At 40.0% G+C, this 20335-nt stretch overlaps 2 protein-coding genes across 2 annotated transcripts; one reads left to right on the forward strand and one right to left on the reverse strand.

The window, feature by feature from the left end:
• The first annotated feature begins 233 nt into the window (after nt 1–233).
• On the forward strand, nt 234–19961 carry snta1 (syntrophin, alpha 1). The gene is made up of 8 exons (XM_057338456.1): nt 234–602; nt 9178–9363; nt 14627–14810; nt 14881–15070; nt 15151–15272; nt 17315–17511; nt 17704–17891; nt 18032–19961. The coding sequence occupies exons 1-8, from the start codon at nt 317–319 to the stop codon at nt 18122–18124; spliced, it is 1446 nt and encodes a 481-aa protein (XP_057194439.1). The 5' UTR covers nt 234–316; the 3' UTR covers nt 18125–19961.
• Nucleotides 4378–8826, reverse strand: LOC130557042 (toll-like receptor 13). The gene is made up of 2 exons (XM_057338455.1): nt 8727–8826; nt 4378–8047 (listed from the first exon to the last, which is right to left on the reverse strand). Exon 2 carries the CDS (start codon nt 7901–7903, stop codon nt 5006–5008), a length of 2898 nt encoding a protein of 965 aa, XP_057194438.1. The 5' UTR covers nt 7904–8047; nt 8727–8826; the 3' UTR covers nt 4378–5005.
• Nucleotides 19962–20335: the final 374 nt, after the last annotated feature.

A 20335-nucleotide genomic window follows, 5' to 3' on the forward strand; every position in this document is an offset into this window, starting at 1 on the left:
ATTGTATTACCACCTTATTTTTTGTTGTTATTGTGACATCGTCTATTTCTTCACAACTTGTTTTATGCTGTCTTTGGTTTCATAGTAAGTCAACACACAAGAATGAAGTGCTTTAAATCAAGTGCTTAGAATTCGCACTTCATATTGTAAATTGAGTGAGAGAGAGAGAGAGAGAGAGAGAGAGAGAGAGAGTTTGTGTGCGCGTGCGTGTGTGTGCGTGTGCGTGTGCGTGTGTGTGGAGGAGGGGGTAGTTGAGTAAAGTGTCTCGGGTTCGGGAGCGCAGCTCGTCCGCTGGTATTTCAGGAATGTGTTGATCATGGCGGCCGCTGTGAAGCCCGTGAAGAGCGGACTGCTCGAGCTCCGCGTTACCGTCGATCACTGGATCCGCGTCCTCGCCACCCTAACCGGAGACTCGTTCACGGTGAGCCCCGGAGAACACAGCGATGAGTCCGCGAACAGCGGCAGTCCCGCGCCCGGCGGGGCGTTGAACGGGGATCCGGCGAACCTCAGCGCCTCCCCGGTACCGGAGACCATCACTAACGTCAAGAGAACCGTGCGAGTCACCAAACAAGAAGTCGGAGGACTTGGAATAAGCATTAAAGGTAAAAGAATGAAGTTTGCTACAATGTAACAATGTGAACTTTTGACTTTGTAACTTTTTGTTTGGTAAAGTTGATACTTTGTAACAGCGCAGACGCGGTAAAGTAGGCTACAGAATGGCAGCATCTATTGTTTCTTTTAAAAAGAAAAGTTTTTTTTAAAACGGTGCATAATAATAAAGATTCCCTGTTTTTCTTTGCGTATTAAAAACTAGGCGATCTTGGTGCTATCTTGATGAGTTCTCAGATAACGTGCAGTACTGTGTAAATTCTCTAGTAGGGTACATACATTTATCGTTCCCTTCCACGGTATTTATCATGATGATAAATACACGACTGATTAATATCACTTAACCATTTCTAAGTGATATTTTGTGCTTTGTAATGTTTTCTAGGATCTTAAAAGTTACACTTTATAATTTTTCGAGCAAATTTCTGAAGATCTCTTTAGGATGAAGTCATGCATTTGAACATTTGAAGATTTCTGCTTTATAGCAGAAGGGGATAATATATATCCATTGGCCAGTCTCAGACAGCTGTCACACAAGCAGCTGTCAAATTAAGTGTCAATGTCTGAGATGTCAGTTTAAGATAATTGTTAAGGTCATTTATGGCAATGGTTTATTCAGGCATCCTCAAGCACTGTCCTAAATCTGGACATTCTCTCATATCTGTTACATGTAAATATTTGGGAGAGGATTTGTTTAGATACAAACTCATACACGGACACGCATGCTTGTATGTGTGAAATGACGTCTGCAGAAACTAAAGAGGTTTTTTTGAAATGGTGATTTTGAAACTTTTAAAGTTTCTTATGGCTGTGATAATGTGCATTTTGTGATTTACTGGTTTGTGAAAAATGCATGCGTGTGTGTGTGTGCCGGGGGAGGGCGTTTGCACCCCAGTGCCAACAGCTGACCAGTGAATTACCCATCATGCTTAGCCTGTCACTGGCTTAAGATGAAAGCTGTGAACGAGAGCAGAGGGAAGAGTGCGGTGCTGTTTATTTTGGGGAACGAGAAAGAGAGCGATGACCTTGCTTGAAGTCCGAAGTGCAGTTGGATGTCTATATTTACTGTGGTGCGAGTCTTCGGGCCTGTAGCTCTGTCACTTGTGGACAGCCTTAGAAAAACTCTTTATAATCCCTCTATTCTGTGTTTGTGTATTGTTTTCGATTTATTTGTCACGATTTTCTGTTGTGTATGTAGTAGGTTGTTTATTGGTTACTAAGTTGAATGTAATGTTTGCAAAAGCAAAATTTTGGGCTCAAATAATAAAACATGTTGCTAAATGAGTTTTAGTGTTCAGGGTTTTGAAGCGACTGAAATAGGCCGTGTGATTTAGTCTACTGGTTATTATGGTCAGACTGGATCAATAGCAGATGTGCTGAGCAAGAACTGTTACACAGCAGAGTGTTTCTATGGAAAGTACGACACACTGTGATGTATTTGCAGATGAATGATGCAATCGCTGGAAGGCCGACGCATTTTAGCTTTAGTGTTTGTGCGGGACGTCCTGGCAGGACTGCGGAGTAAGGAATGATTGATTGATAATGTGCTGAGAGACACAGAAGTTGCCAACAGAATCTGGCCGGAGTCGACCACCCACCCTCATGTGTGTCACACATGTGTCTTTAAAAGTCAAAAGAGCACCGAAAGAAGCTTAAGGGTAATTAGGGCAAGACCACTTCAGACATGTCCCGATCCAACTTACTGTTTCAGTAAAATAGGTCCGATGATGTCACGTAAACACATTTGCATGTGGCAGGGTCTATCACTGTAAACTTTCTTTTTACAGTAAAAACCAGCGGATAATTTACGAAATACAGTGTGTTCATCTCTACAGTTTAAGAGAGTGAAAGGTACATTGCGTGTTTTGTATATTATACCATTCCTAATCCTGTATTTCATAAACTTATATGATGAGTTATATGATGTATAACTGTTAATAAAAATCTAGTTTGTACCTTATACAGTTTAACACAGGTGGTAAAATGGACGGCCATATGATGAGACAAAGTTCTGTAAATACTTATATGATGATGTACAGTTTAATACACACAAATACAAAACACCATCATGTGACATTACAATAATACATTAAACGTTATACTTTCCACTGTAATGTACATAATTGGTATCAAATATAAGAGTTTAAATCTGAATATCATCGAGTGATAGTTCACCCAAAAATGAAAATTCTGTCATCATTTGCTCACCCTCATGTCATTTCATACCTGTATAAATAACAATTTTCAACTCCTTGACATCATTGACTGCCATAGTAGGAAAAATTAAATGGTAGTCAAAAGTGCCCCAGAACTGTTTGTATTCCTAAATTCTTCAAAATATCTCACTTTGTGTTCAACAGAACAACAAAATATACAACATTTTACTTCCTACTATGGTAGTGGATGATGTCACAGAACTGAAAATTGCTGACATTCTTACAAATATCTTTCTTTGTGTTTAACAGGACACATACATTTAAATAGGTTTGAAACAACCTGAGGGTGAGTAAATGATGACAGAATTGTTATTTTTGGGTGGACTGTCCCTTTAAGTTAATTTAAGGTGACTTGGTTTTTTAATTTACTGTCAAAGTGCATCTTGTTAAATATTATACCGTTTTTCAATGTAAAATATATGTTAATTCATACTTTTAACTTTCAAAACCCATATATTTGACCTTTAACAAGAAAACATCTTACAGTTCTTTACTGTATATATTGCTGTTGTCCTTCTGAAATTTTGTATCTCCCTATTTTGTGATTTTGTTGCCATAAATCATTATTATTAGTCAGTGTCACCTTGTATGTTTGCCATTGGGCTTTGCAAATATCTAACCTATAAAAGTATTAAAAGTGCTTGTCTACTTGGCCTCGCACTATTTAATCATTTAAAAAATAGTGTTTTTACCATTTCATGGAAAACGGCAAATTTGGACATCAGAGGTTTCAAAAGGACAGCGCTGATATGTGTTTTACACTTAACCAGTCAATCAGGTTTTTACTATTGCATTTTTACAATAATATAGTTAACATGACATTTATTACAATGTTCTTTTTTTGTTCATATAAGTCATATAATGTTTGATTATAAGGACATTTTGTTCATTTATGATAAACATCATGCAGCTCTTGTGTTGGTTGACCCCATGTCCAATGTCAAGCAAAACCAGAACCAGTTGAGAATTACTGCGTTACATCGATATAAAACTCTAACCGGGGTGGGATGTAGTCAAGACGGCCATTTCAAATACACTTGAACTTCCAGATATAAGAGTAACAGCATTGAGGCCTACATTACCAACTGCCTAATTTTCATTGAAAATGTTATTTAGTCAGCGCCGACATGTGGTGCCGTTGCGCATCGGGCGAACCGGGTTTGATTCCCTTCTCGTAGTCCTTTCCCGAACCCACCCCCTTCTCTCTCCCACTTTGCTTCCTGTCCTCTCTAAAACAATAGCTGTACAATTAAAAACCCCGCCAAAAACAAATCTTTAAAAAAAAGAAAATGTCATTTAGAAGCTCCTCTCCTCCAGAACACCAGCGAACGTTCATTCACTGAAGATATATGAGCGCTGGTCTGTCATTTTGGAGCACACGCCAACTCAAGGATGTAGGTGATGAAATTTTGATGGTTTTACAGCCCATGAATCTAACCAAAGAGAGTAACTTACGTGGACATCACAGGAGTAGTTATGATTTATTTAGTTTTTTAAAGTCCCAGTGAAATAAAAAATGAAAACTATTATTTCACGAAACGTTGCAGCATTTATAGTAAATAGCTTACTGATCTGGGTCAGTTTCTTCTTAAAATTCATGTACCCTCATAATCTTCAGTTAAAATCTGAAAATGCACTTCTGCCCTGTAGTGACTATCCATCTTAATTGACGTAAGTTAGACGGCTTGGGCGGAGCATCCGTTAACTCCTCCCCTTCAACTGTCAGTCTGCTGCCAGTTCCATTACAAAATGCAATGGCTGTTTTCAAAACAAGCCACGCCCGCATTTTTTCCTCATTCGGAATTCCGTTTCACTCGGAAATGTGTCAGAATACAGAAGTAAACACGATCTCAACTTCCAGTTCACTGGGACTTTTAGCTGACCAAGTTAACCACTCTGATTTAGGTTATCACTAAGGAGAATAAAAGTACACGTTTAAAATAAGAAGTAAGATTAAGAAGTAAGGTACAAGTTTAAAATGTCTTTTGGTGCAATGAACTTTGATGCAACTTCCTTTGCTGACTGTTTACTAATAAGACAAATTGTAGCTGAATACAAAATTGGTTTTAATAAATGATCTGGGTAAATTTTAGATATATTTCAATTTAGCATATACTTCACTTTTGTTTCAATGGTAGACATCTCAGATAGAACAAGTGGCATGTCGAGAACATTGATCATTAAAGATCTTCTTTTTCTTGTCCAGAAAGAATCTGTGTGTCATCTTCCATGGACTCCTTGGTCTCGATAGCCATTTTAAGTTTCTGCCAGAAGAGTCTTGTATCTGTTCCTGGTTTGGGCCACTGCAGATAGGTTCGCTTCTTAACCAGTTTCCGCATTCTGTAATACGGAGAGAGCTGGTGTATGGGAATATCCTCAAGGAAAACCAGAATCAAAACGTCTTTCTGTTCGTCAAAGAGCCTGAAGCTGGCCACCTGTATTTCATTTGAGCACCAAACGCTTTTCAGATAGTTCTGCGTGATCAGGCAGATGGTTTTGCGGCTGTTATATATTCCGTCTACGATGTTGTCGATGATGGCCTTGCCCGGCTGGAAATCTCTGTGATGGATACACAGTTTCATGCCGTGTTGACCCTCTAGGTTTGGTACAAGCTCTTCCATAACCCAAGGCTCTTCTCGGACGTTGTAGGAAATGAAGGCGTCGTATCGGAACCCATGATTTTTGTTTCCTCTCCTCTTCCTGTCATTGAGAAACGCTAAGAAGAGGTAATATGCGTAGACCACCTGCCATCTTAGGAAGTGATAGATGAATGAAATAATCATAGTGACGATAGTGGCAGAAAAACTGTAGACAAAGCAGACAAAGTCATAATGTACGTTGCATGATTCTGTGTCAAAGGTGGCCAGACTTGATCCGCTTAGAGACGGAGGGTAACGGCATTTGTACATGTTAAGGTAAGCCACCTGAGTGTCATTGTTCCTGATGGCCCAGTCGACGAACCAGGCATTACTACAGTCACACGTGAAACTGTTGTATTGTAAATCCAGGAATTTTAAATGAGGAAGGGACTGGATCACAGTTTGGTTTATCAGCTGAAGGTCATTGATGTTGGCACGTAGATTTGTAAGATTGGTGAGATTTGCTTCCAAAAAGAAGTCCAGCGTCTGAAGGTGAGCTCTGACTAGTGTAAGTTTCTGTAGTCCGGGTATTGGATGAAATAGCATGGCTGTTAAGGCATGTCTGTCTGCAAAATTATTGCTGGACAAATCCAAGATAATAAGATTGGGAGTGTGACTAAACGTGTCAACATGCAAATGTTCCATATTCAGATTACCGGCGTAAAAGGCTTGTAAATGTTTTAGGCCTTTCAGGAAATTTGAAGGTATGTAGCGTAACCCTCGACGCTGACTGTTTATCGCCAACGTTGTCAGTTCGGTTAAAGAGGCAAAGGGAGGATGTTGTAGCTCTTCGTGACTTTCGTACAACAAATAATTGCAGCTCATATCCAGATTCTGAAGGCTAGGTATATTTGAGAAGATTGTGTGGTTTCTTAGTTTTCTTTCTGTGATTTTGTTTGATGCAAAATTAAGCTCTGTTAAGTGTGTCATTCCTGTGAAACCGTATGGCTCAATGTCTATAATTTGATTATCTGCGAGTTCCAAGACTAGAAGGGACCGTAGAGATTTAAATGAGTTGTTTTGGATGATGCTTAACTTGTTGGACCTCAAATTCAGATGCTTCAGATTTCGGGGGCCGTTTGTGAAGGCGTTACCGACCGTTAACAGGCTGTTAGTGCTCAAATCGAGTTCATATAGACTTGCTAAATGTTTGAATATACATGCCTTGACTGTCACAATTCTGTTAGAATAAAGGTAGAGTGTCCTTAACTCTGTTAGATTAGCAAAATCCGAACAGTCGAGATTTTCGATGTGGTTTAGATGAAGGTCGAGTAACTGTAACTTGGGAAGGTCCTGAAGAGTTCCGTTCAACTGCGTCAACTTGTTCTTTTGTATACGCAACACTGTCAAGTTTTTCAGATCTTTGAAGGATGATTTATACATCCTTGATATTCTATTGTTTCTTAGGTGTAACTCATTCAGGATTGCACACGGTCTAAGCGTTTGGTCAGTTAGTACCGACAGATTGTTATCCTCAAATGTAAGACCCCTCAATGGTGGAGAACATGCCTCCGGTAAAATTCTGCGGACTTTAAATCCCTTCAAATCATTTAGTCTTATCCACATAACAGATGAGAAACTCTGTATAATGTGAGCCATTTGTTTCTGCGAAATATTACTCTTACTAAGATTAAGTGTCTTGACGGAGTGTAGGAACGTCTTGTCTGAAACCATCCAATCCACAGATCCTTTGTAGAAACAGTGTGACAAGTTCAAGTACTCAAGAGCAGGGAAGATGTTTTCTGTTATCTTGAACACTGTCAATGGATTCAGTGATAAATCCAACAGTTTTAAAGCGGGCAGTGCCGATGGGACGTCACTCGAGTTGAGTACTGTGAAGCCGTTCTTTCCCAAGTATAGATTCTCCAAATTCGGTACTTGAAGGACGGCATGGAGTCTGGAAATGTGCTGCAAGCGATTATTAGTGAGGTTTACACACCTCAGATTGAAAAGAGATACAAAAGACTGGTTTTCGATGGTCTCAATGTAGTTTGAGTCGAGCATTAAATGAGAAAGACTGATGAGACCGCTAAGGAGACTGGCCGACACGTTGTTTAGTTTGTTGTTGGACAAGTTGAGCTCTGTTAAGTTTCTCAAGCTACTAAAAGCACTGCCTTCTATTTCAGATATCCTGTTGTGGGACATGTTCAATGTGATCAAATGTGTGAGTCTGATGAAATCCCAATGACGAATCTTGGAGATGGAATTGAAGGAAATGTCCAGCATGACGGTGTTGTTGGGTAGCGGTGTAGGGACCTCCCTGTAGCCCATCCTGTTGCACATCACCTTGAGATTTCCAGAGTACTGGAAGGGGAAACCGATTGTGCAGTTGTTTAATGAAAATCCATGGGTTGGGTTGATGTGAGCACAACAGAGCAAAACCAGAAGACACGCAGAAACTTCCTCAAGTGTGACGCTTTCTGGAGTGTGGATTCTCATTATGATGCTTTTCTAGTTTCGGTTTGATATCTTCTGCAATATAGAGGCGGAAGAGGAAGATTGGGGTTTCACTGGGGCTCAGAATAGCAACAGGCCAGAAACTTCCTTATTTTATAGACTTGATGTGAAACACTTATTCTTCCCCTGTAAGACAAACGTTTGATTTTAAAAAGCTTTTTTATAACACAATCTATAATGTTGTCTATTCTGCTATTCTATAAATTACGTAAGTGTGCGAATTATGGAAATGGCACTCAAAAAAATGGTTGTGTTAACCCAACTCAGATAGCACACATACATCTGGGAGACGTCTATTTAATGTCTGCATTTACATCCGCACAACCTATTTATTATTTGTTTGCTCATCTGCAATACGTCTCTGAGATGTCTCCTGTCAGATGTTTTATAGACATCCAGAAGACGTCTGTGAGATGTTTATGATTTGGAATGTTTGTAAAACTGCCTTTTCTAAGATGTTTATCAGATGTTTTCTAGATCTTTAGCAGACATGTTACCGACGTGTGCTATCTGGGAGCTGTTGGTTAAATTAACCTCAAAATTGACCTAACCATGAGTTAAAACAACCAACATTGGTTCATTTAAACCAGACCGTTGGGTTTGTGCATATTTTACACAATCATGGGTTGAATACTGTTCCAGTTTATACATACTGCTATACATATACATACACATTAATGTTTTTTTTATTTTTAATGTACTCTACTAACCAATTAGAGCATATGTGTATTATATCATAGATTGAATTATAACGTCTGGCAATGAAATTGAGTATTATGTTATAAATATTTATATAGCTCTGTACCTTGTTGCTCCATATTTTCCCGTTGCGGTCTTCAACAAATAATTGAAAAAGAGGTTTGCAGAAGAGCTTTGTTGCCTTAGAGTGTTTTGAAGCCTCTGATGCAGAAATGTGAATGATTCGCATCACACTTGCCGCTCGATTGTAAACCTCTTTTATCACATGAGAGAAGTGAGAAAAGCTAAAGAGGACGGTCTGGTCATACAGTATATATTTATATATATATATATATATCACATAACATCAATTAACTATAGTTTTATTATAGTAAAAGTGTAGCATTTTTTATATGGATATCTATAGTTGCGATATAAATATGGTTAAACTATGGCTAATTTGTGGTTACTTTGGTCAACTACCAACAAACCCCAAAGCTTTTCCCGCTGCATGGGCTCGCTTAGCCTACACGGTATTGCACACCCTTAAACCGTGTTTGTTTTCCAATGTTTTCTAGGTGGTAAGGAGAATAAGATGCCTATTCTCATCTCGAAGATCTTCAAAGGGCTCGCGGCTGACCAGACAGCCGCTCTGTACGTGGGAGATGCCATATTGTCCGTAAACGGCTACGACCTGAGAGAGGCGACCCATGATGAAGCCGTTCAGACGCTGAAGAAAACAGGCAAAGAGGTCATTCTGGAAGGTACACAGATGTTTCGCTTGCACCGTAGATGTCCTTTCACAAAATCATTAGCACATCCGTTTAGTTTGGTCTATGTGTGTGTTGACGGAGAAGCATTAGCAGTGATAGCGGCAGGTCCAACATTCACTTTTGTTGCAGCTTGAGTTGTTAGACGTCGAAGAACAATTACCTTATTTAGGGAATTTATTCTGCGTGTGACTTGAAGCCACATTTATGGAGAGGTGCACAGCGTAGTGGCTCTGCGTAGGCTACGCTGAAGTAAGAATTTGATCAGGCAAGTGTTTGAGAAACATGCGGAAAGTGTCTCTGTAAGAGCTTTGGCTGGAGTCGGTAATGGAAGGAAGGCTATTGAAGTTTTGATGAGCCGGTGTTGTGTGTGATGAAATGCCATCATCAGCGTTTTATCTTCAGCCAGACAGTGATGCCGTGTGCATGTCTGACTCTGTGTATGTTGCTAGATCAAGTATTTAAAAAGCATTTTGGTTAAAAGAAGCTTAAACTGATTAGGCTATAAAATATGAGGGAGCGATATAATATCATTTCTTATATATACATATCTAAAATATAAATAATATACTGTAGAAACTTCATTTCACTATTGTGACTTTCATCGATACGAGCTCAATTCTTGCGTAGATGGAGAGATCTGCCAACAGAATTATCACACATCTTCAAAAGAGAGAGAGCGAGAGATCTGAGAGCATGTACATTCCTGTCATCCACCGCAGCACGCTTGGATGCGAATGACGCTTTTACACACCATAGACATGATCATTTTTATTCTGCACAAACTGTGTATTGTATCCCAGAACCCTCACACAAACCCATCTGCATTTTTACTTTTTCAAATGAACACCGTGTTCCTTCTGCTTTTGTCTTTTGTTGATGTTGACCTGGATAAAGCTCGAGAGCATATTTGATGTTTAAAATACAGTTATGTCAAAAATGGAAGGGTACGATAATGTCACCGAATTTCAAGAAGGCACATGGGCTACACTTTACGTTTACATTCATTCATTTGGCAGACGCTTTTATCCAAAGCGACTTACAAGTAGGAGAGCATCTAAACATTTTGTCAAGACGCTAAACAGTAGCGTTAGTTTACAAGGCCATGCTACTATAGGAGGATTTGCTGGAGGAAGCAAAGGAGAGAATGACAACAAGAATATATATATTTTAAATTTTTTTAGACACAAGACAGACAGTTATTGGTTAGTCAAATAAATGCGGAACAGGTATGTTTTGAGCTGTTTTGTGAAAGTGAGGGATGCTGCAGTTGGGATGGAGGCTGGTAGTCCATTCCACCACAGAGTAAAGGTTTTGCAAGCGGTTTGGTGCCTCGCCCGGATGGAACAACCAGACGTCGCTCATTTTCAGACCGAAGATGACGCGAGGGGATGTAGACCTGGAGCAAAATTCCCGTAAACTTTAGAGACACAGCGAAATCTCACACGCTTCATACTCGTGTCCAAATCATGTTTTTGGACTCTTGGTGGAGTTTTATAGCCCTGTGTTTCTGGCACAGTGAAGGTGGAATATTCACCCTACATGATGCTTCTCTCTGGACAGAGTCCAGATTATGAAAGGAATTGATATTTGTCCTTTTTAAACTCTGAATTAAAAAAAAAAGTACTGAACATGATCTGAGTGTCGACACATGTTGATCTTGACATGATAAACATGGATCTTTTCTCACAAAGTCACTTTTCTCAGAACGTGCATTAGTTTGGCTTTGGTCCTGTGTGATTTCGGGGAGATTTTTGTGTAGGCGCTGAGCGACATTCCGGCCACGGCGTGCTTCAGGAGTCAACCATCTCCCACGGCAACCGGAGGGCATGAGGCGCCGCTGCTGGGAATTGTTGTCTTTGACGTGACTCCCGAGTTTTGTGTTTGTCCAATGAGGCAGCGGGACACATGACGGACTTCCATGCAGTCTGATCCTGGACCTGACAAGCTAAAGAATCTGTATCCCCGTTCTCTCAGACACGGTCTGTCTCAAAGCTTTGTAAATGATGCAGAACCGGCTGGAATTCTCACACGTAGATCAAGCAGCAACAGAACAGACAGATTTATGCTCGCAGGAGAATTTACACTCTCCTTTCTTTAGTTTGTATGGTGTCTACAAACCGTTGCTCTGTCCAGAGAAATCAGACCGTAGAGAGAACTGAAGGGAAAATGTGTTGCTCTTTCAAAGCTCGGGAGTTCTCAATGATGTTTTAGTTAAGTATTCATGATATCAGTAGAGATCTCTCTGAACCTCTAAAGTTTTTTTCAGATGTGTGCATGTCTCTGTTTCACCTCACGTCTGAGAAATAATTGAGATATTTAAGAGGAGACACGAGCAAATGTCGCTATAGCGCCCCCGGTGGCATCACTGAGAATTCAACACGATCTCCTAACGTCTGCTTTGGGTGGACTGAAATCATTCAGAGATGATGATGTTTTTTCCAGCTCTCGCTCATCAGAAGAGCAGCGATTCCCTCCCTGTTTCCATCCGTCTCGTTTCCTTCCTACTCACAACATCCCTCTTTAAAGTCAACATGACAAACTCCATTGATACGATGCATTCGTGACTAAAAAAAGAATGTTCGTTTAGAAGTAAACTGGGTCTGTTTTTATTTGATGTTTCATTTCTATCTCCTAAACAGCAGCAAGATTAAAAGGAAAGCAAAACTTTTGCTTCCAAAAATGGAGATGAATCTCGTCTACTGTAATCTCACGTCATGTGTCTCCTGTAGAATTACAGAGAAGATCTTGATCTCTGAACTCTCTCTGTATGTCAACAGATGTCTGTATGATTGTATTTGTGTGAGTTTAAAAAGCGTGTGAGCTATAAATGAGCAATCTCTGAGCTGTAACGTGTCTGGGAAATGCATATTGCACGGCGGTTTTAATTACCTGAAGAGCTTTTGTGCTGACAGAATCCTCGCCTCTATAAATAGTTTCTGAAATCCTCTCATCTAAACGTCTGATGGGGAAGTGTTGTGTTGTGTGATTAATGTTTGCTTGTAAATACAGCAATTATGAGAATACCGTGTGTGTGTGTGTCTGTGTGAACCGGTCTAAACCAGCAGCCTGTGGTCCCCACAATGTAAATTCATTGTTGAACAAATTGAATTCAAGCTTCAGTTGCGTTGTTTTGATTAAGTAACGAAAACTCAAATATGTAACAAGGTTAGTAGTAAGGAATGAAGAAGGAGGCGGGAACCGGCGAACGTAGAACCAAACTTTTAATCAAATAAACCAACAACAAAACGAAAGTAAAATTCCACACAAACATAATAAACCCCAACATAAAATCCAGGCCTGGTTCTCTCTCGTCCTTCACTGCTGTCGCTCATCCTTTTATGCTTCCGGAGCTCCTCCGTGAGAGATGCGAGACCGGTGCAACGCGCAGCTGGTGCTCATTATCACTCGCGTCACCGGCCTCGCACCGTTTCCTCACGGCTCTCGTCCCGCTCTGCTCGTCACAAAATACAACTAACCAACACAGCAAAACACAATAAAAACATGGTAACACAAGAATTGATTTTTGGAAATAAATAAATGCGGTAATCTGTTCATTTTAAAATGTAGAAATGCAAAAATGACACACCTCACGTCTAAACCACAAGTGTACAGTATATATATATATATGTCCACACACACACGTGAAATGTGTGAAAATACAGTACGCTGCGTGTTTGTGAGAGAGAAGACTCTCTTAAATAGATTTGCATGCATTCACTGTACCAGCTGATGTATGTCTGGGAGCTGAGGAACCCCTTTAACTCTATATCACTCGCTCAAAGAGAGAGAGACTGGGGTGTGTTTCAACGAAACTCTATCTTCCCCCCATAGTGGCGTCTTCTATTTATAACCATGATGTGTGTTCTTATGTGTGTGTGTGTGTGTGGCTTTATAATGTCTGTCTGGTATATTATGGTGTACAGTTGAAAATGATTATGTCCATGTAGCAGCAGAATATCACACAGCCACGGAAAAAATGAAGACAATCACTTGTTCTGATTTTAAATTGTACTATTTCTAGGTATGTGTTTAGGTAAAACGACCATTTTTTGCTTCATTCTGGGAACTACTAACAATACTTCTCCCAAATTTTTAAATGAAAATATTGTTTCTCGTTGCGTTTATTTGCAGAAAATGAAAACGGGAGAAACGGGTGAAAATTACAGAAAAGCTGCTGTGTATTTTTTCAGACCTCAGATACTGCAGAGAAAACAAGTTTAGATTCACTTTTAACTTAAAGGGATACTTCACTCAGAAATGAAAATTCTGTCATCATTTCCTCACCTTCGAGTTGTTCCAAATGTGTATAAATGTCTTTGTTCTGATGAACACAGAGAAAGATATTTGGAAGAATGCTTATAACCAGACAGATCTCAACACCCATTGACTCCCATAGTAGGAAAAATGACTTTATCTTTTTTTATTTTATTGAACACAAGAGAAGATATTTTGAAGAATGTAGGACAGCAAACAGTTCTGGGGCACTTTTGACTACCATTGTTTTTTTCCTACTATGGGAGTCAATGGGTGTCGAGATCTGTTTGGTTAATGACATTCTTCCAAATATCTTTCTCTGTGTTCATCAGAACAAAGACATTTATACACATTTGGAACAACTCGAAGGTGAGGAAATGAGGACCGAATATTCATTTTTGGGTGAAGTATCCCTTTAAGCAATACAACACTCATATTTCTACAAATATCAACATTTCAAACGTTATTTCTTACGTGATAACCTGGACTTTTATCACAGTTTCATGTGTCTTGTCATGCTGTCAGTCTTTCACATTGCTGTTGGATGACTTTACGTCACTCCTGAGGTTTGATTTTGTTGAAATTCAACACACACTGGACTGAAACGACCACAAAACATCTAAAGATGCAAATGAACATTTGGAATGGTCTCTTTATTTTCCGGCGGCTGTTATGTTATGGTCGCATTGCTGCTGTATGGAATGTTAATGTTTTTCCAGATTTACGTGTTTTTTCATCTTTATTTCATGAATATGTGGAAATGCGCAGTTGAGTGTGTGTCTGAACCGGATTCTGCATGAAACCGATGGAAACTCCAGCAGTTCACATGCCGAGTAAAACTTTCCTAAAGGAAATGTGTTCTTGGTTGTGCGCTACATTCTCTTTCGATCTAACGTTTCTCTCTCTCTCTCTCTCTCTCTCTCTCTCTCTCTCTCTCTCTCTCTCTCTCTCTCTCTCTCTCTCTCTCTCTCTCTCTCTCTCTCTCTGTGTGTGTGTGTAGTGAAGTACATTAAGGAGATGTCAGCGTTTTTTAAAGGCGGATCCACATCCGGACCTCCCGTGCTGGATTCTCCACCAGCGACCCCTCAGAAACAGGCCGACCCCGCTCTTAAAGAGACCCGGACCATCCCGCTCAGAATGTGTCACGTCACACGCAAACAGTGTCCGCCGGACACAGAGGACAGGTAAACACACACACACACAGATGTCATGAACACATACAGATGAACACATGATCTATCGGTCTCTCTGTAGGTATTTTGAGGTGGTGTCGTCAGACAGAAAGAAGTTTGTGTTTTTAAGAGCTAAAGATCACGCCATGGGTCAGGCCTGGTACAACGCCGTCCAGAGCACAAGTTCAGCGTTACTGTCCGGCGCTAAAGCCGAGCTGACAGCACTGCAGCCCGGCATGGACGTCAAACACATCGGCTGGATCATCGAGCAGGTGACGGACATATAGACAGACACATTCAATAGAAACACACTATCTGATGTTAATGACCGCGTGTGCGAATGCTTTCTTAGGGTTCAGAGCGGCCCATACTGGCCGTGTTGACGGACAGAGATCTCCTGCTGTACGGATCTCTGCCAGACAACAGAGAAACACTCAACAATCCTGACAAGAGCTATCCTTTAATAACCACCAGGTACACACACACACTTAAACCTGACCTGGCAAAGGAAACACATAGACATGAAAACCAGGGTTTTTCCTGCATAGAGAAATAGGAGGCGGCCGCCTCCGTCAAATGTCGTGCCGCCTCAGGCTCTCACCAAAATTGTGTCAGGTGTCTTCACAAGAAGTCCTGCGTGCATTTAACAGACTGTCATTTGTAACTGCAGTTGCGGCATTACGCCACAGTGGAGGCGCTGTTTCGTTATCAGCACACTGTGGCGCTAAAAAGAGTTTCAGAACAAGAGCCAGCCTGTGTTTCACGGGTGTTTGTTTTGCATCCAAGTACGTTTAATTTCTTGAAATTTCTTAAGTTAACATGACGCACATCATTGTAATGTCTTTAGCTGTGCAGTTGGATCGTTGAATCAGCATGTACTGTACACAGCGAGTTCGCCAGTATGAACGCACATTGCGTTCAGAACGACTCGCACACGAATGACTCATTTGAACAGATTCATTTAAACTATTGAACTTTTCAGTCACTAGCGAATATAAGAGATCCTTGAATCATTTAAAGTGAACCACAGGGAATGAAAGATGTGAATGAGCTTTGCCCATTTTGAAAGACTGGTTGTGGGCTGAAAAGTTAGTTGAAAATGATAAAAAGCTTTATTTGATTAAAAAAACATTTCTGTTTGGTTGAATAAAAGTAATGTTTTATATAACTTAATAATTGTCATTTTTATCTCATTTTGTTAGAACTTTTAATATGTCAAACTCAAAGTCACTTTGGTTAAGCCACTTAAAGGTACGGAAGGCCTACGGAAGGCCCTGTGTGTGTGTACAAGATCAGGATGGCACCACCTCCGCCTCATTTTGAGCCAGGAAAAACCCTGATGAAAACCATCAAATCTCTTCTGTTGTACCCATTTACTAATATATGAGAAACACTAAGTGAGTGATGTCAAATCCACTGATTGTAATTCATCGATTCCAAAGTAAATGTTTGTGTTTATGTAGTATATGCGTGTGGTGTGTATATAAATGCACAGACATACATCTGCGTATATATGAAGAGTTTGTTTCCAAATTTTCAAACATCATGTTTTTTATTATGTTTTATTGTGTTAGTTAGCTGTATTTTTTGAGTTATTATGGCTTAAATCATAAACAAACCAATTGCAGTTTGATTGATATTAATTGGAATGCACAATAAAAAAACATGATTTTTGAAACATTTCAAAAACTCTTCAAATAAATGTATATGTAATATCAAGAAAAATTGAGAGACTATTCCGAGTTTTCATTTTGAATCATCATTTCTAGATGTACAGTATTGTGGTCATTTCAGTCCAGTGTGTGTTAAATTTCAACACAATCAAACCTCAGGAGTGACGTTAAGTCATCCAACAGCAATGTCAAGACACATGAAAACTGCCATAAAAATGCAGGTCATCACATAAAAAAAAATGTTTTAACTTTTCCTAAAAACATGCAGAAATATGAGTGTTGTATTGCTTAAGTAAATCTGAACTTGTTTTCTTCGCAGTATCTGAGGTGTGAAAAATAAAGAGCATCTTTTCTGTTATTTTCACCCGTTTCTCCAGTTTTCATTCTATATTTTTATATTTTTATTTGAAGTTTAGGAGAAGTAGGTCACAGAATGAAACAAAAAAGGTCATTTTACCTAAACACGTACCTAGAAATAGTACCTTTTAAAATCTGATAAACGCTCTCTTCATTTTTTCGGCGACTGCACTTCAGAAACGCTTTAAAAGATGCTTAGAGAGTTTCTCACAAGGTTTAATCTGTGAAACAGTGTTGTGCTAAAAGTGATCAAACAATGCAAGGACAGCTGGAAAGAAAGACAATAATCCTGTGAAGCGGTTGACTATTCATCTCCACGGATGGTCACTACGAGGGGAGTCTGGAACAAAACCAGTGCACACTGACCAATAGGAGGACACTTTACTTGCACTCCACTTTTATGAAGAAACAGAAGAAAATGCGACATTGTCACAAAGCAAATGGTCCACAGGACGCCTGTAAGATCTTTGTGTTTGTGGTTTTCAGACTTGTTCATTCTGGACCCGGTAAAAGCTCATCTCTGCACGACTCTGAGTTGACGTTCGGCCTGCGGTTGGGCACTAAACAGGGTGTAGAGACTCATCTGTTCCGAGTGGACGCGGCCAAAGACCTCTCCAACTGGACACATCTGCTGGTGGACGGCTGTCACAGCGCCGCTGAACTCGTACAAGAAGTCACTACAGGTTACACATGTTATATTACCATGACTCTAGAAGCAGCTCATGGGTTGGTATGGACTCACATCGCCCTCTTTTGGTGAAATGATGCAGTGCACCATCACAATAGGGATCAGGTTCCAGATGTTGATTATTCAGATGTTGTTTGGGAGTGCACGTTAATGTGTTGTGTTGTGTGTGTGTGTGTGTGTGTTGTAGCCTGTAGCTGGAACGGGAAGGCGTGTTTGTTGAGTGTTCACATAGACAAAGGCTTCTCGTTGTTTACGGAGGAGTCCGGCGTCCGGAAGAACGTTCTCCTCCAGCAGCCGTTCGAGCGTCTCCGCATGTCTTCAGACGACGGCGTCCGGATGATGTTCCTGGACTTTGGAGGCCCAGACGCCGAGATCGTGAGAGATTTTCACGTCTTCTTTTATCGGTTTTCCCGAGAACGAACTGAACTTTTGTCACGAGCGGTTTTGTGTGTGAATCTGGATTTACGTTTGTTAATACGAGGCCGTGACGTTCCTTCTGTTCTTGTGGTTTTCAGCAACTGGACCTTCACTCGTGCCCCAAAACCATCGTCTTCATCATCCACTCCTTCCTCTCAGCCAAGGTCAAGCGGCTAGGGCTGTTGGCATGACGACCAGCATCCGGAGAGCCCGCCTCCGCGGCGGGTCAAGTGAACGGAGGACCAGTGAACATCAAGCCAAACAAACGTTCAGCATAGACTGTCAGGCGTCAGCGTTCAGCTCCTGAAGGCCAAAACAAGCTTACAAACCTGAAGCCATTCAACAATCCTCTCTCTCTCTTTCTCTTTCATTGGTTTGGCTTTGTCATCGCTCGTTTGTTACGAATAGCAGAAATCTTTTAAACACAACTGCTGTTGGAACCGCAGTGACATTAACACAAACTATTAGACTGGAGCGAGTTACTGATTCTCTAACAAACATTTCTTGGATACACAGTAGATTGGATATAAAGAAAATTGATTCTGTCTATTTTGAGCACGTCTGTGATGCTGTCTAGTTAGGGAGCTTACTAGGGTTGGAAACAAAGCCCTAATGTGTTTATTTGACAGAAGTGAACAGCTGATCTCATCATTAAAGGGCTTTCGGCAGCTGTGATTATCAAAAAACTTTCTACACTCACAGAATGATTTCTTTGGAATTTACAGACATGAATCAGCAGAACAAACTGATCAAATCAAATGCCGCCGTGGTACCGCGGTATATTGAATGTTTCGTGTGATAATCCAGCGAATCTTTGGTGTATACCGCGGTACAAGATACATGAAAGAAAACCATGGGAAGACTGTGCTGTTTTTTGTCATATTCATCTTAACCGTGCCAGTCAAACTTACAAATCAAACTTTGATTATATTCGAGAAACTTTACTTAGATTTGCTTATGTTTTAATCTGTGGATGTTATACTGACCCCTGCTGGCCGGTATGAGTTACTACACTACAAACGAGATGTTTGGAATAGCGTACTAACATACCAATCTTACTATTTCTGTAGTGTGCTTTTATTTTGTGAGTGCACTGCAGTGTGTGGGGGATTTTGAGATGACCTACTCGGCAGATTTTGTATCCCACAATGCAGTGCGCTTCCATTTCCAGTATGCTAAAGAAACCGAAATATCGTATTTTTCCGGACGCACGTTCAGATCAAATTTATAAGATTATATTAAGATTATTTTGTTTGAACAATTTCATTTTTAATTTGGTCTGCCCAAAGACAAGGCATTTGAACCAAAATCAGGTTCAAAGATGCAAGTTTGTGTAATACCTACTGTGATTTGCTAGTATTCTGTTCTGAACATCCCACACAAAGTTTCCTTCATTCTGTTTTCTTTCTTCAAACTGACGGCGGGGAGAATTAGAGATGCACCGATATATCGGCCAATAATCGATATCGATTTTCATACTATTGGTTACTTATTTGACGTTTAATAATAGTCGTTAAATGAATGTATAACAGAATGTTCAAAAATATGAATTGAACCTTTAGAATTGAGTTAATGCAAGTTAAAATAACTGGCGTTGGTGGGTATCGCTCTGAATAATCGGCTGTCAGTATTGGTGGAGAAATGTAGTGTCAGTGCATCTCTAGGAAAAATAATGGGAGTGTTTTGTGCGGTATCGGCAGATGTCCTATTGTTTCCAAACCATGTTGTTTGAGTTCTGCCTTCTACATTCTTCCCCTCACTTTATTGTAACCGTAACATCCACTTTAAAGAGGAACGTTTGGACGTCCCAACGTGAAGTGGAAAATCTTCTCTCTGTGGCCTTTATAAACTCTACTGAATTTTAATATATGATTCAAACTGTATTCAGTCTATGTTAGCTTAACGAGAAAAATCATATTATATATCCTTATTTAAACAGAAGAGTGCCTTCTAGGGTTGTTTGTATATAAAATTGCAATAAATCTACCTTGACTTTGCTCGCAGATGTGGCTATTGTGTGATGGACATCATCAACTGATTTTACAGCGGCGTGTTTTGATAATACTGCAAACCAGACGCTGGCATAACAGATATATGACGGGACGTGAGTTACACAACAGTGCAGAGACAGAAAACAATATATACACTAAGTAAAAAAAACAAAATGCATACATAGTGGCGTGTTAATAAATACGGCTGGGTACATTATTTCTCAAATGTTGCTCTTTAAACACAAATGTAAAAAAATTCTAGTAATATGTAGTATACTGTCGTAAACATTGTAGTATACTTATTAGTAGATGTCAGAAACACTAGTATCTAAGAATTTGAATACAGTAATCTATAGTAAATACTATAGTACACTACAGTACAGTATTTATTCATGTAGGATAACTCGGGAG

This window comes from Triplophysa rosa, linkage group LG7 (genome assembly GCF_024868665.1).
Source record: "Triplophysa rosa linkage group LG7, Trosa_1v2, whole genome shotgun sequence".
NCBI lineage: Eukaryota > Metazoa > Chordata > Actinopteri > Cypriniformes > Nemacheilidae > Triplophysa > Triplophysa rosa.

What these genes read in the sequence shown, in the direction of transcription:
- LOC130557042 (XM_057338455.1), bottom strand. Translation starts at nt 7,903, where the DNA reads ATGAGAATCCACACTCCAGAAAGCGTCACACTTGAGGAAGTTTCTGCG.
- snta1 (XM_057338456.1), top strand. Translation starts at nt 317, where the DNA reads ATGGCGGCCGCTGTGAAGCCCGTGAAGAGCGGACTGCTCGAGCTCCGC. An exon ending in CCGCCGGACACAGAGGACAG is followed by an intron (nt 14,811 to 14,880) that starts GTAAACACACAC and finishes GTCTCTCTGTAG; the next exon opens with GTATTTTGAGGTGGTGTCGT. An exon ending in TCGGCTGGATCATCGAGCAG is followed by an intron (nt 15,071 to 15,150) that starts GTGACGGACATA and finishes ATGCTTTCTTAG; the next exon opens with GGTTCAGAGCGGCCCATACT.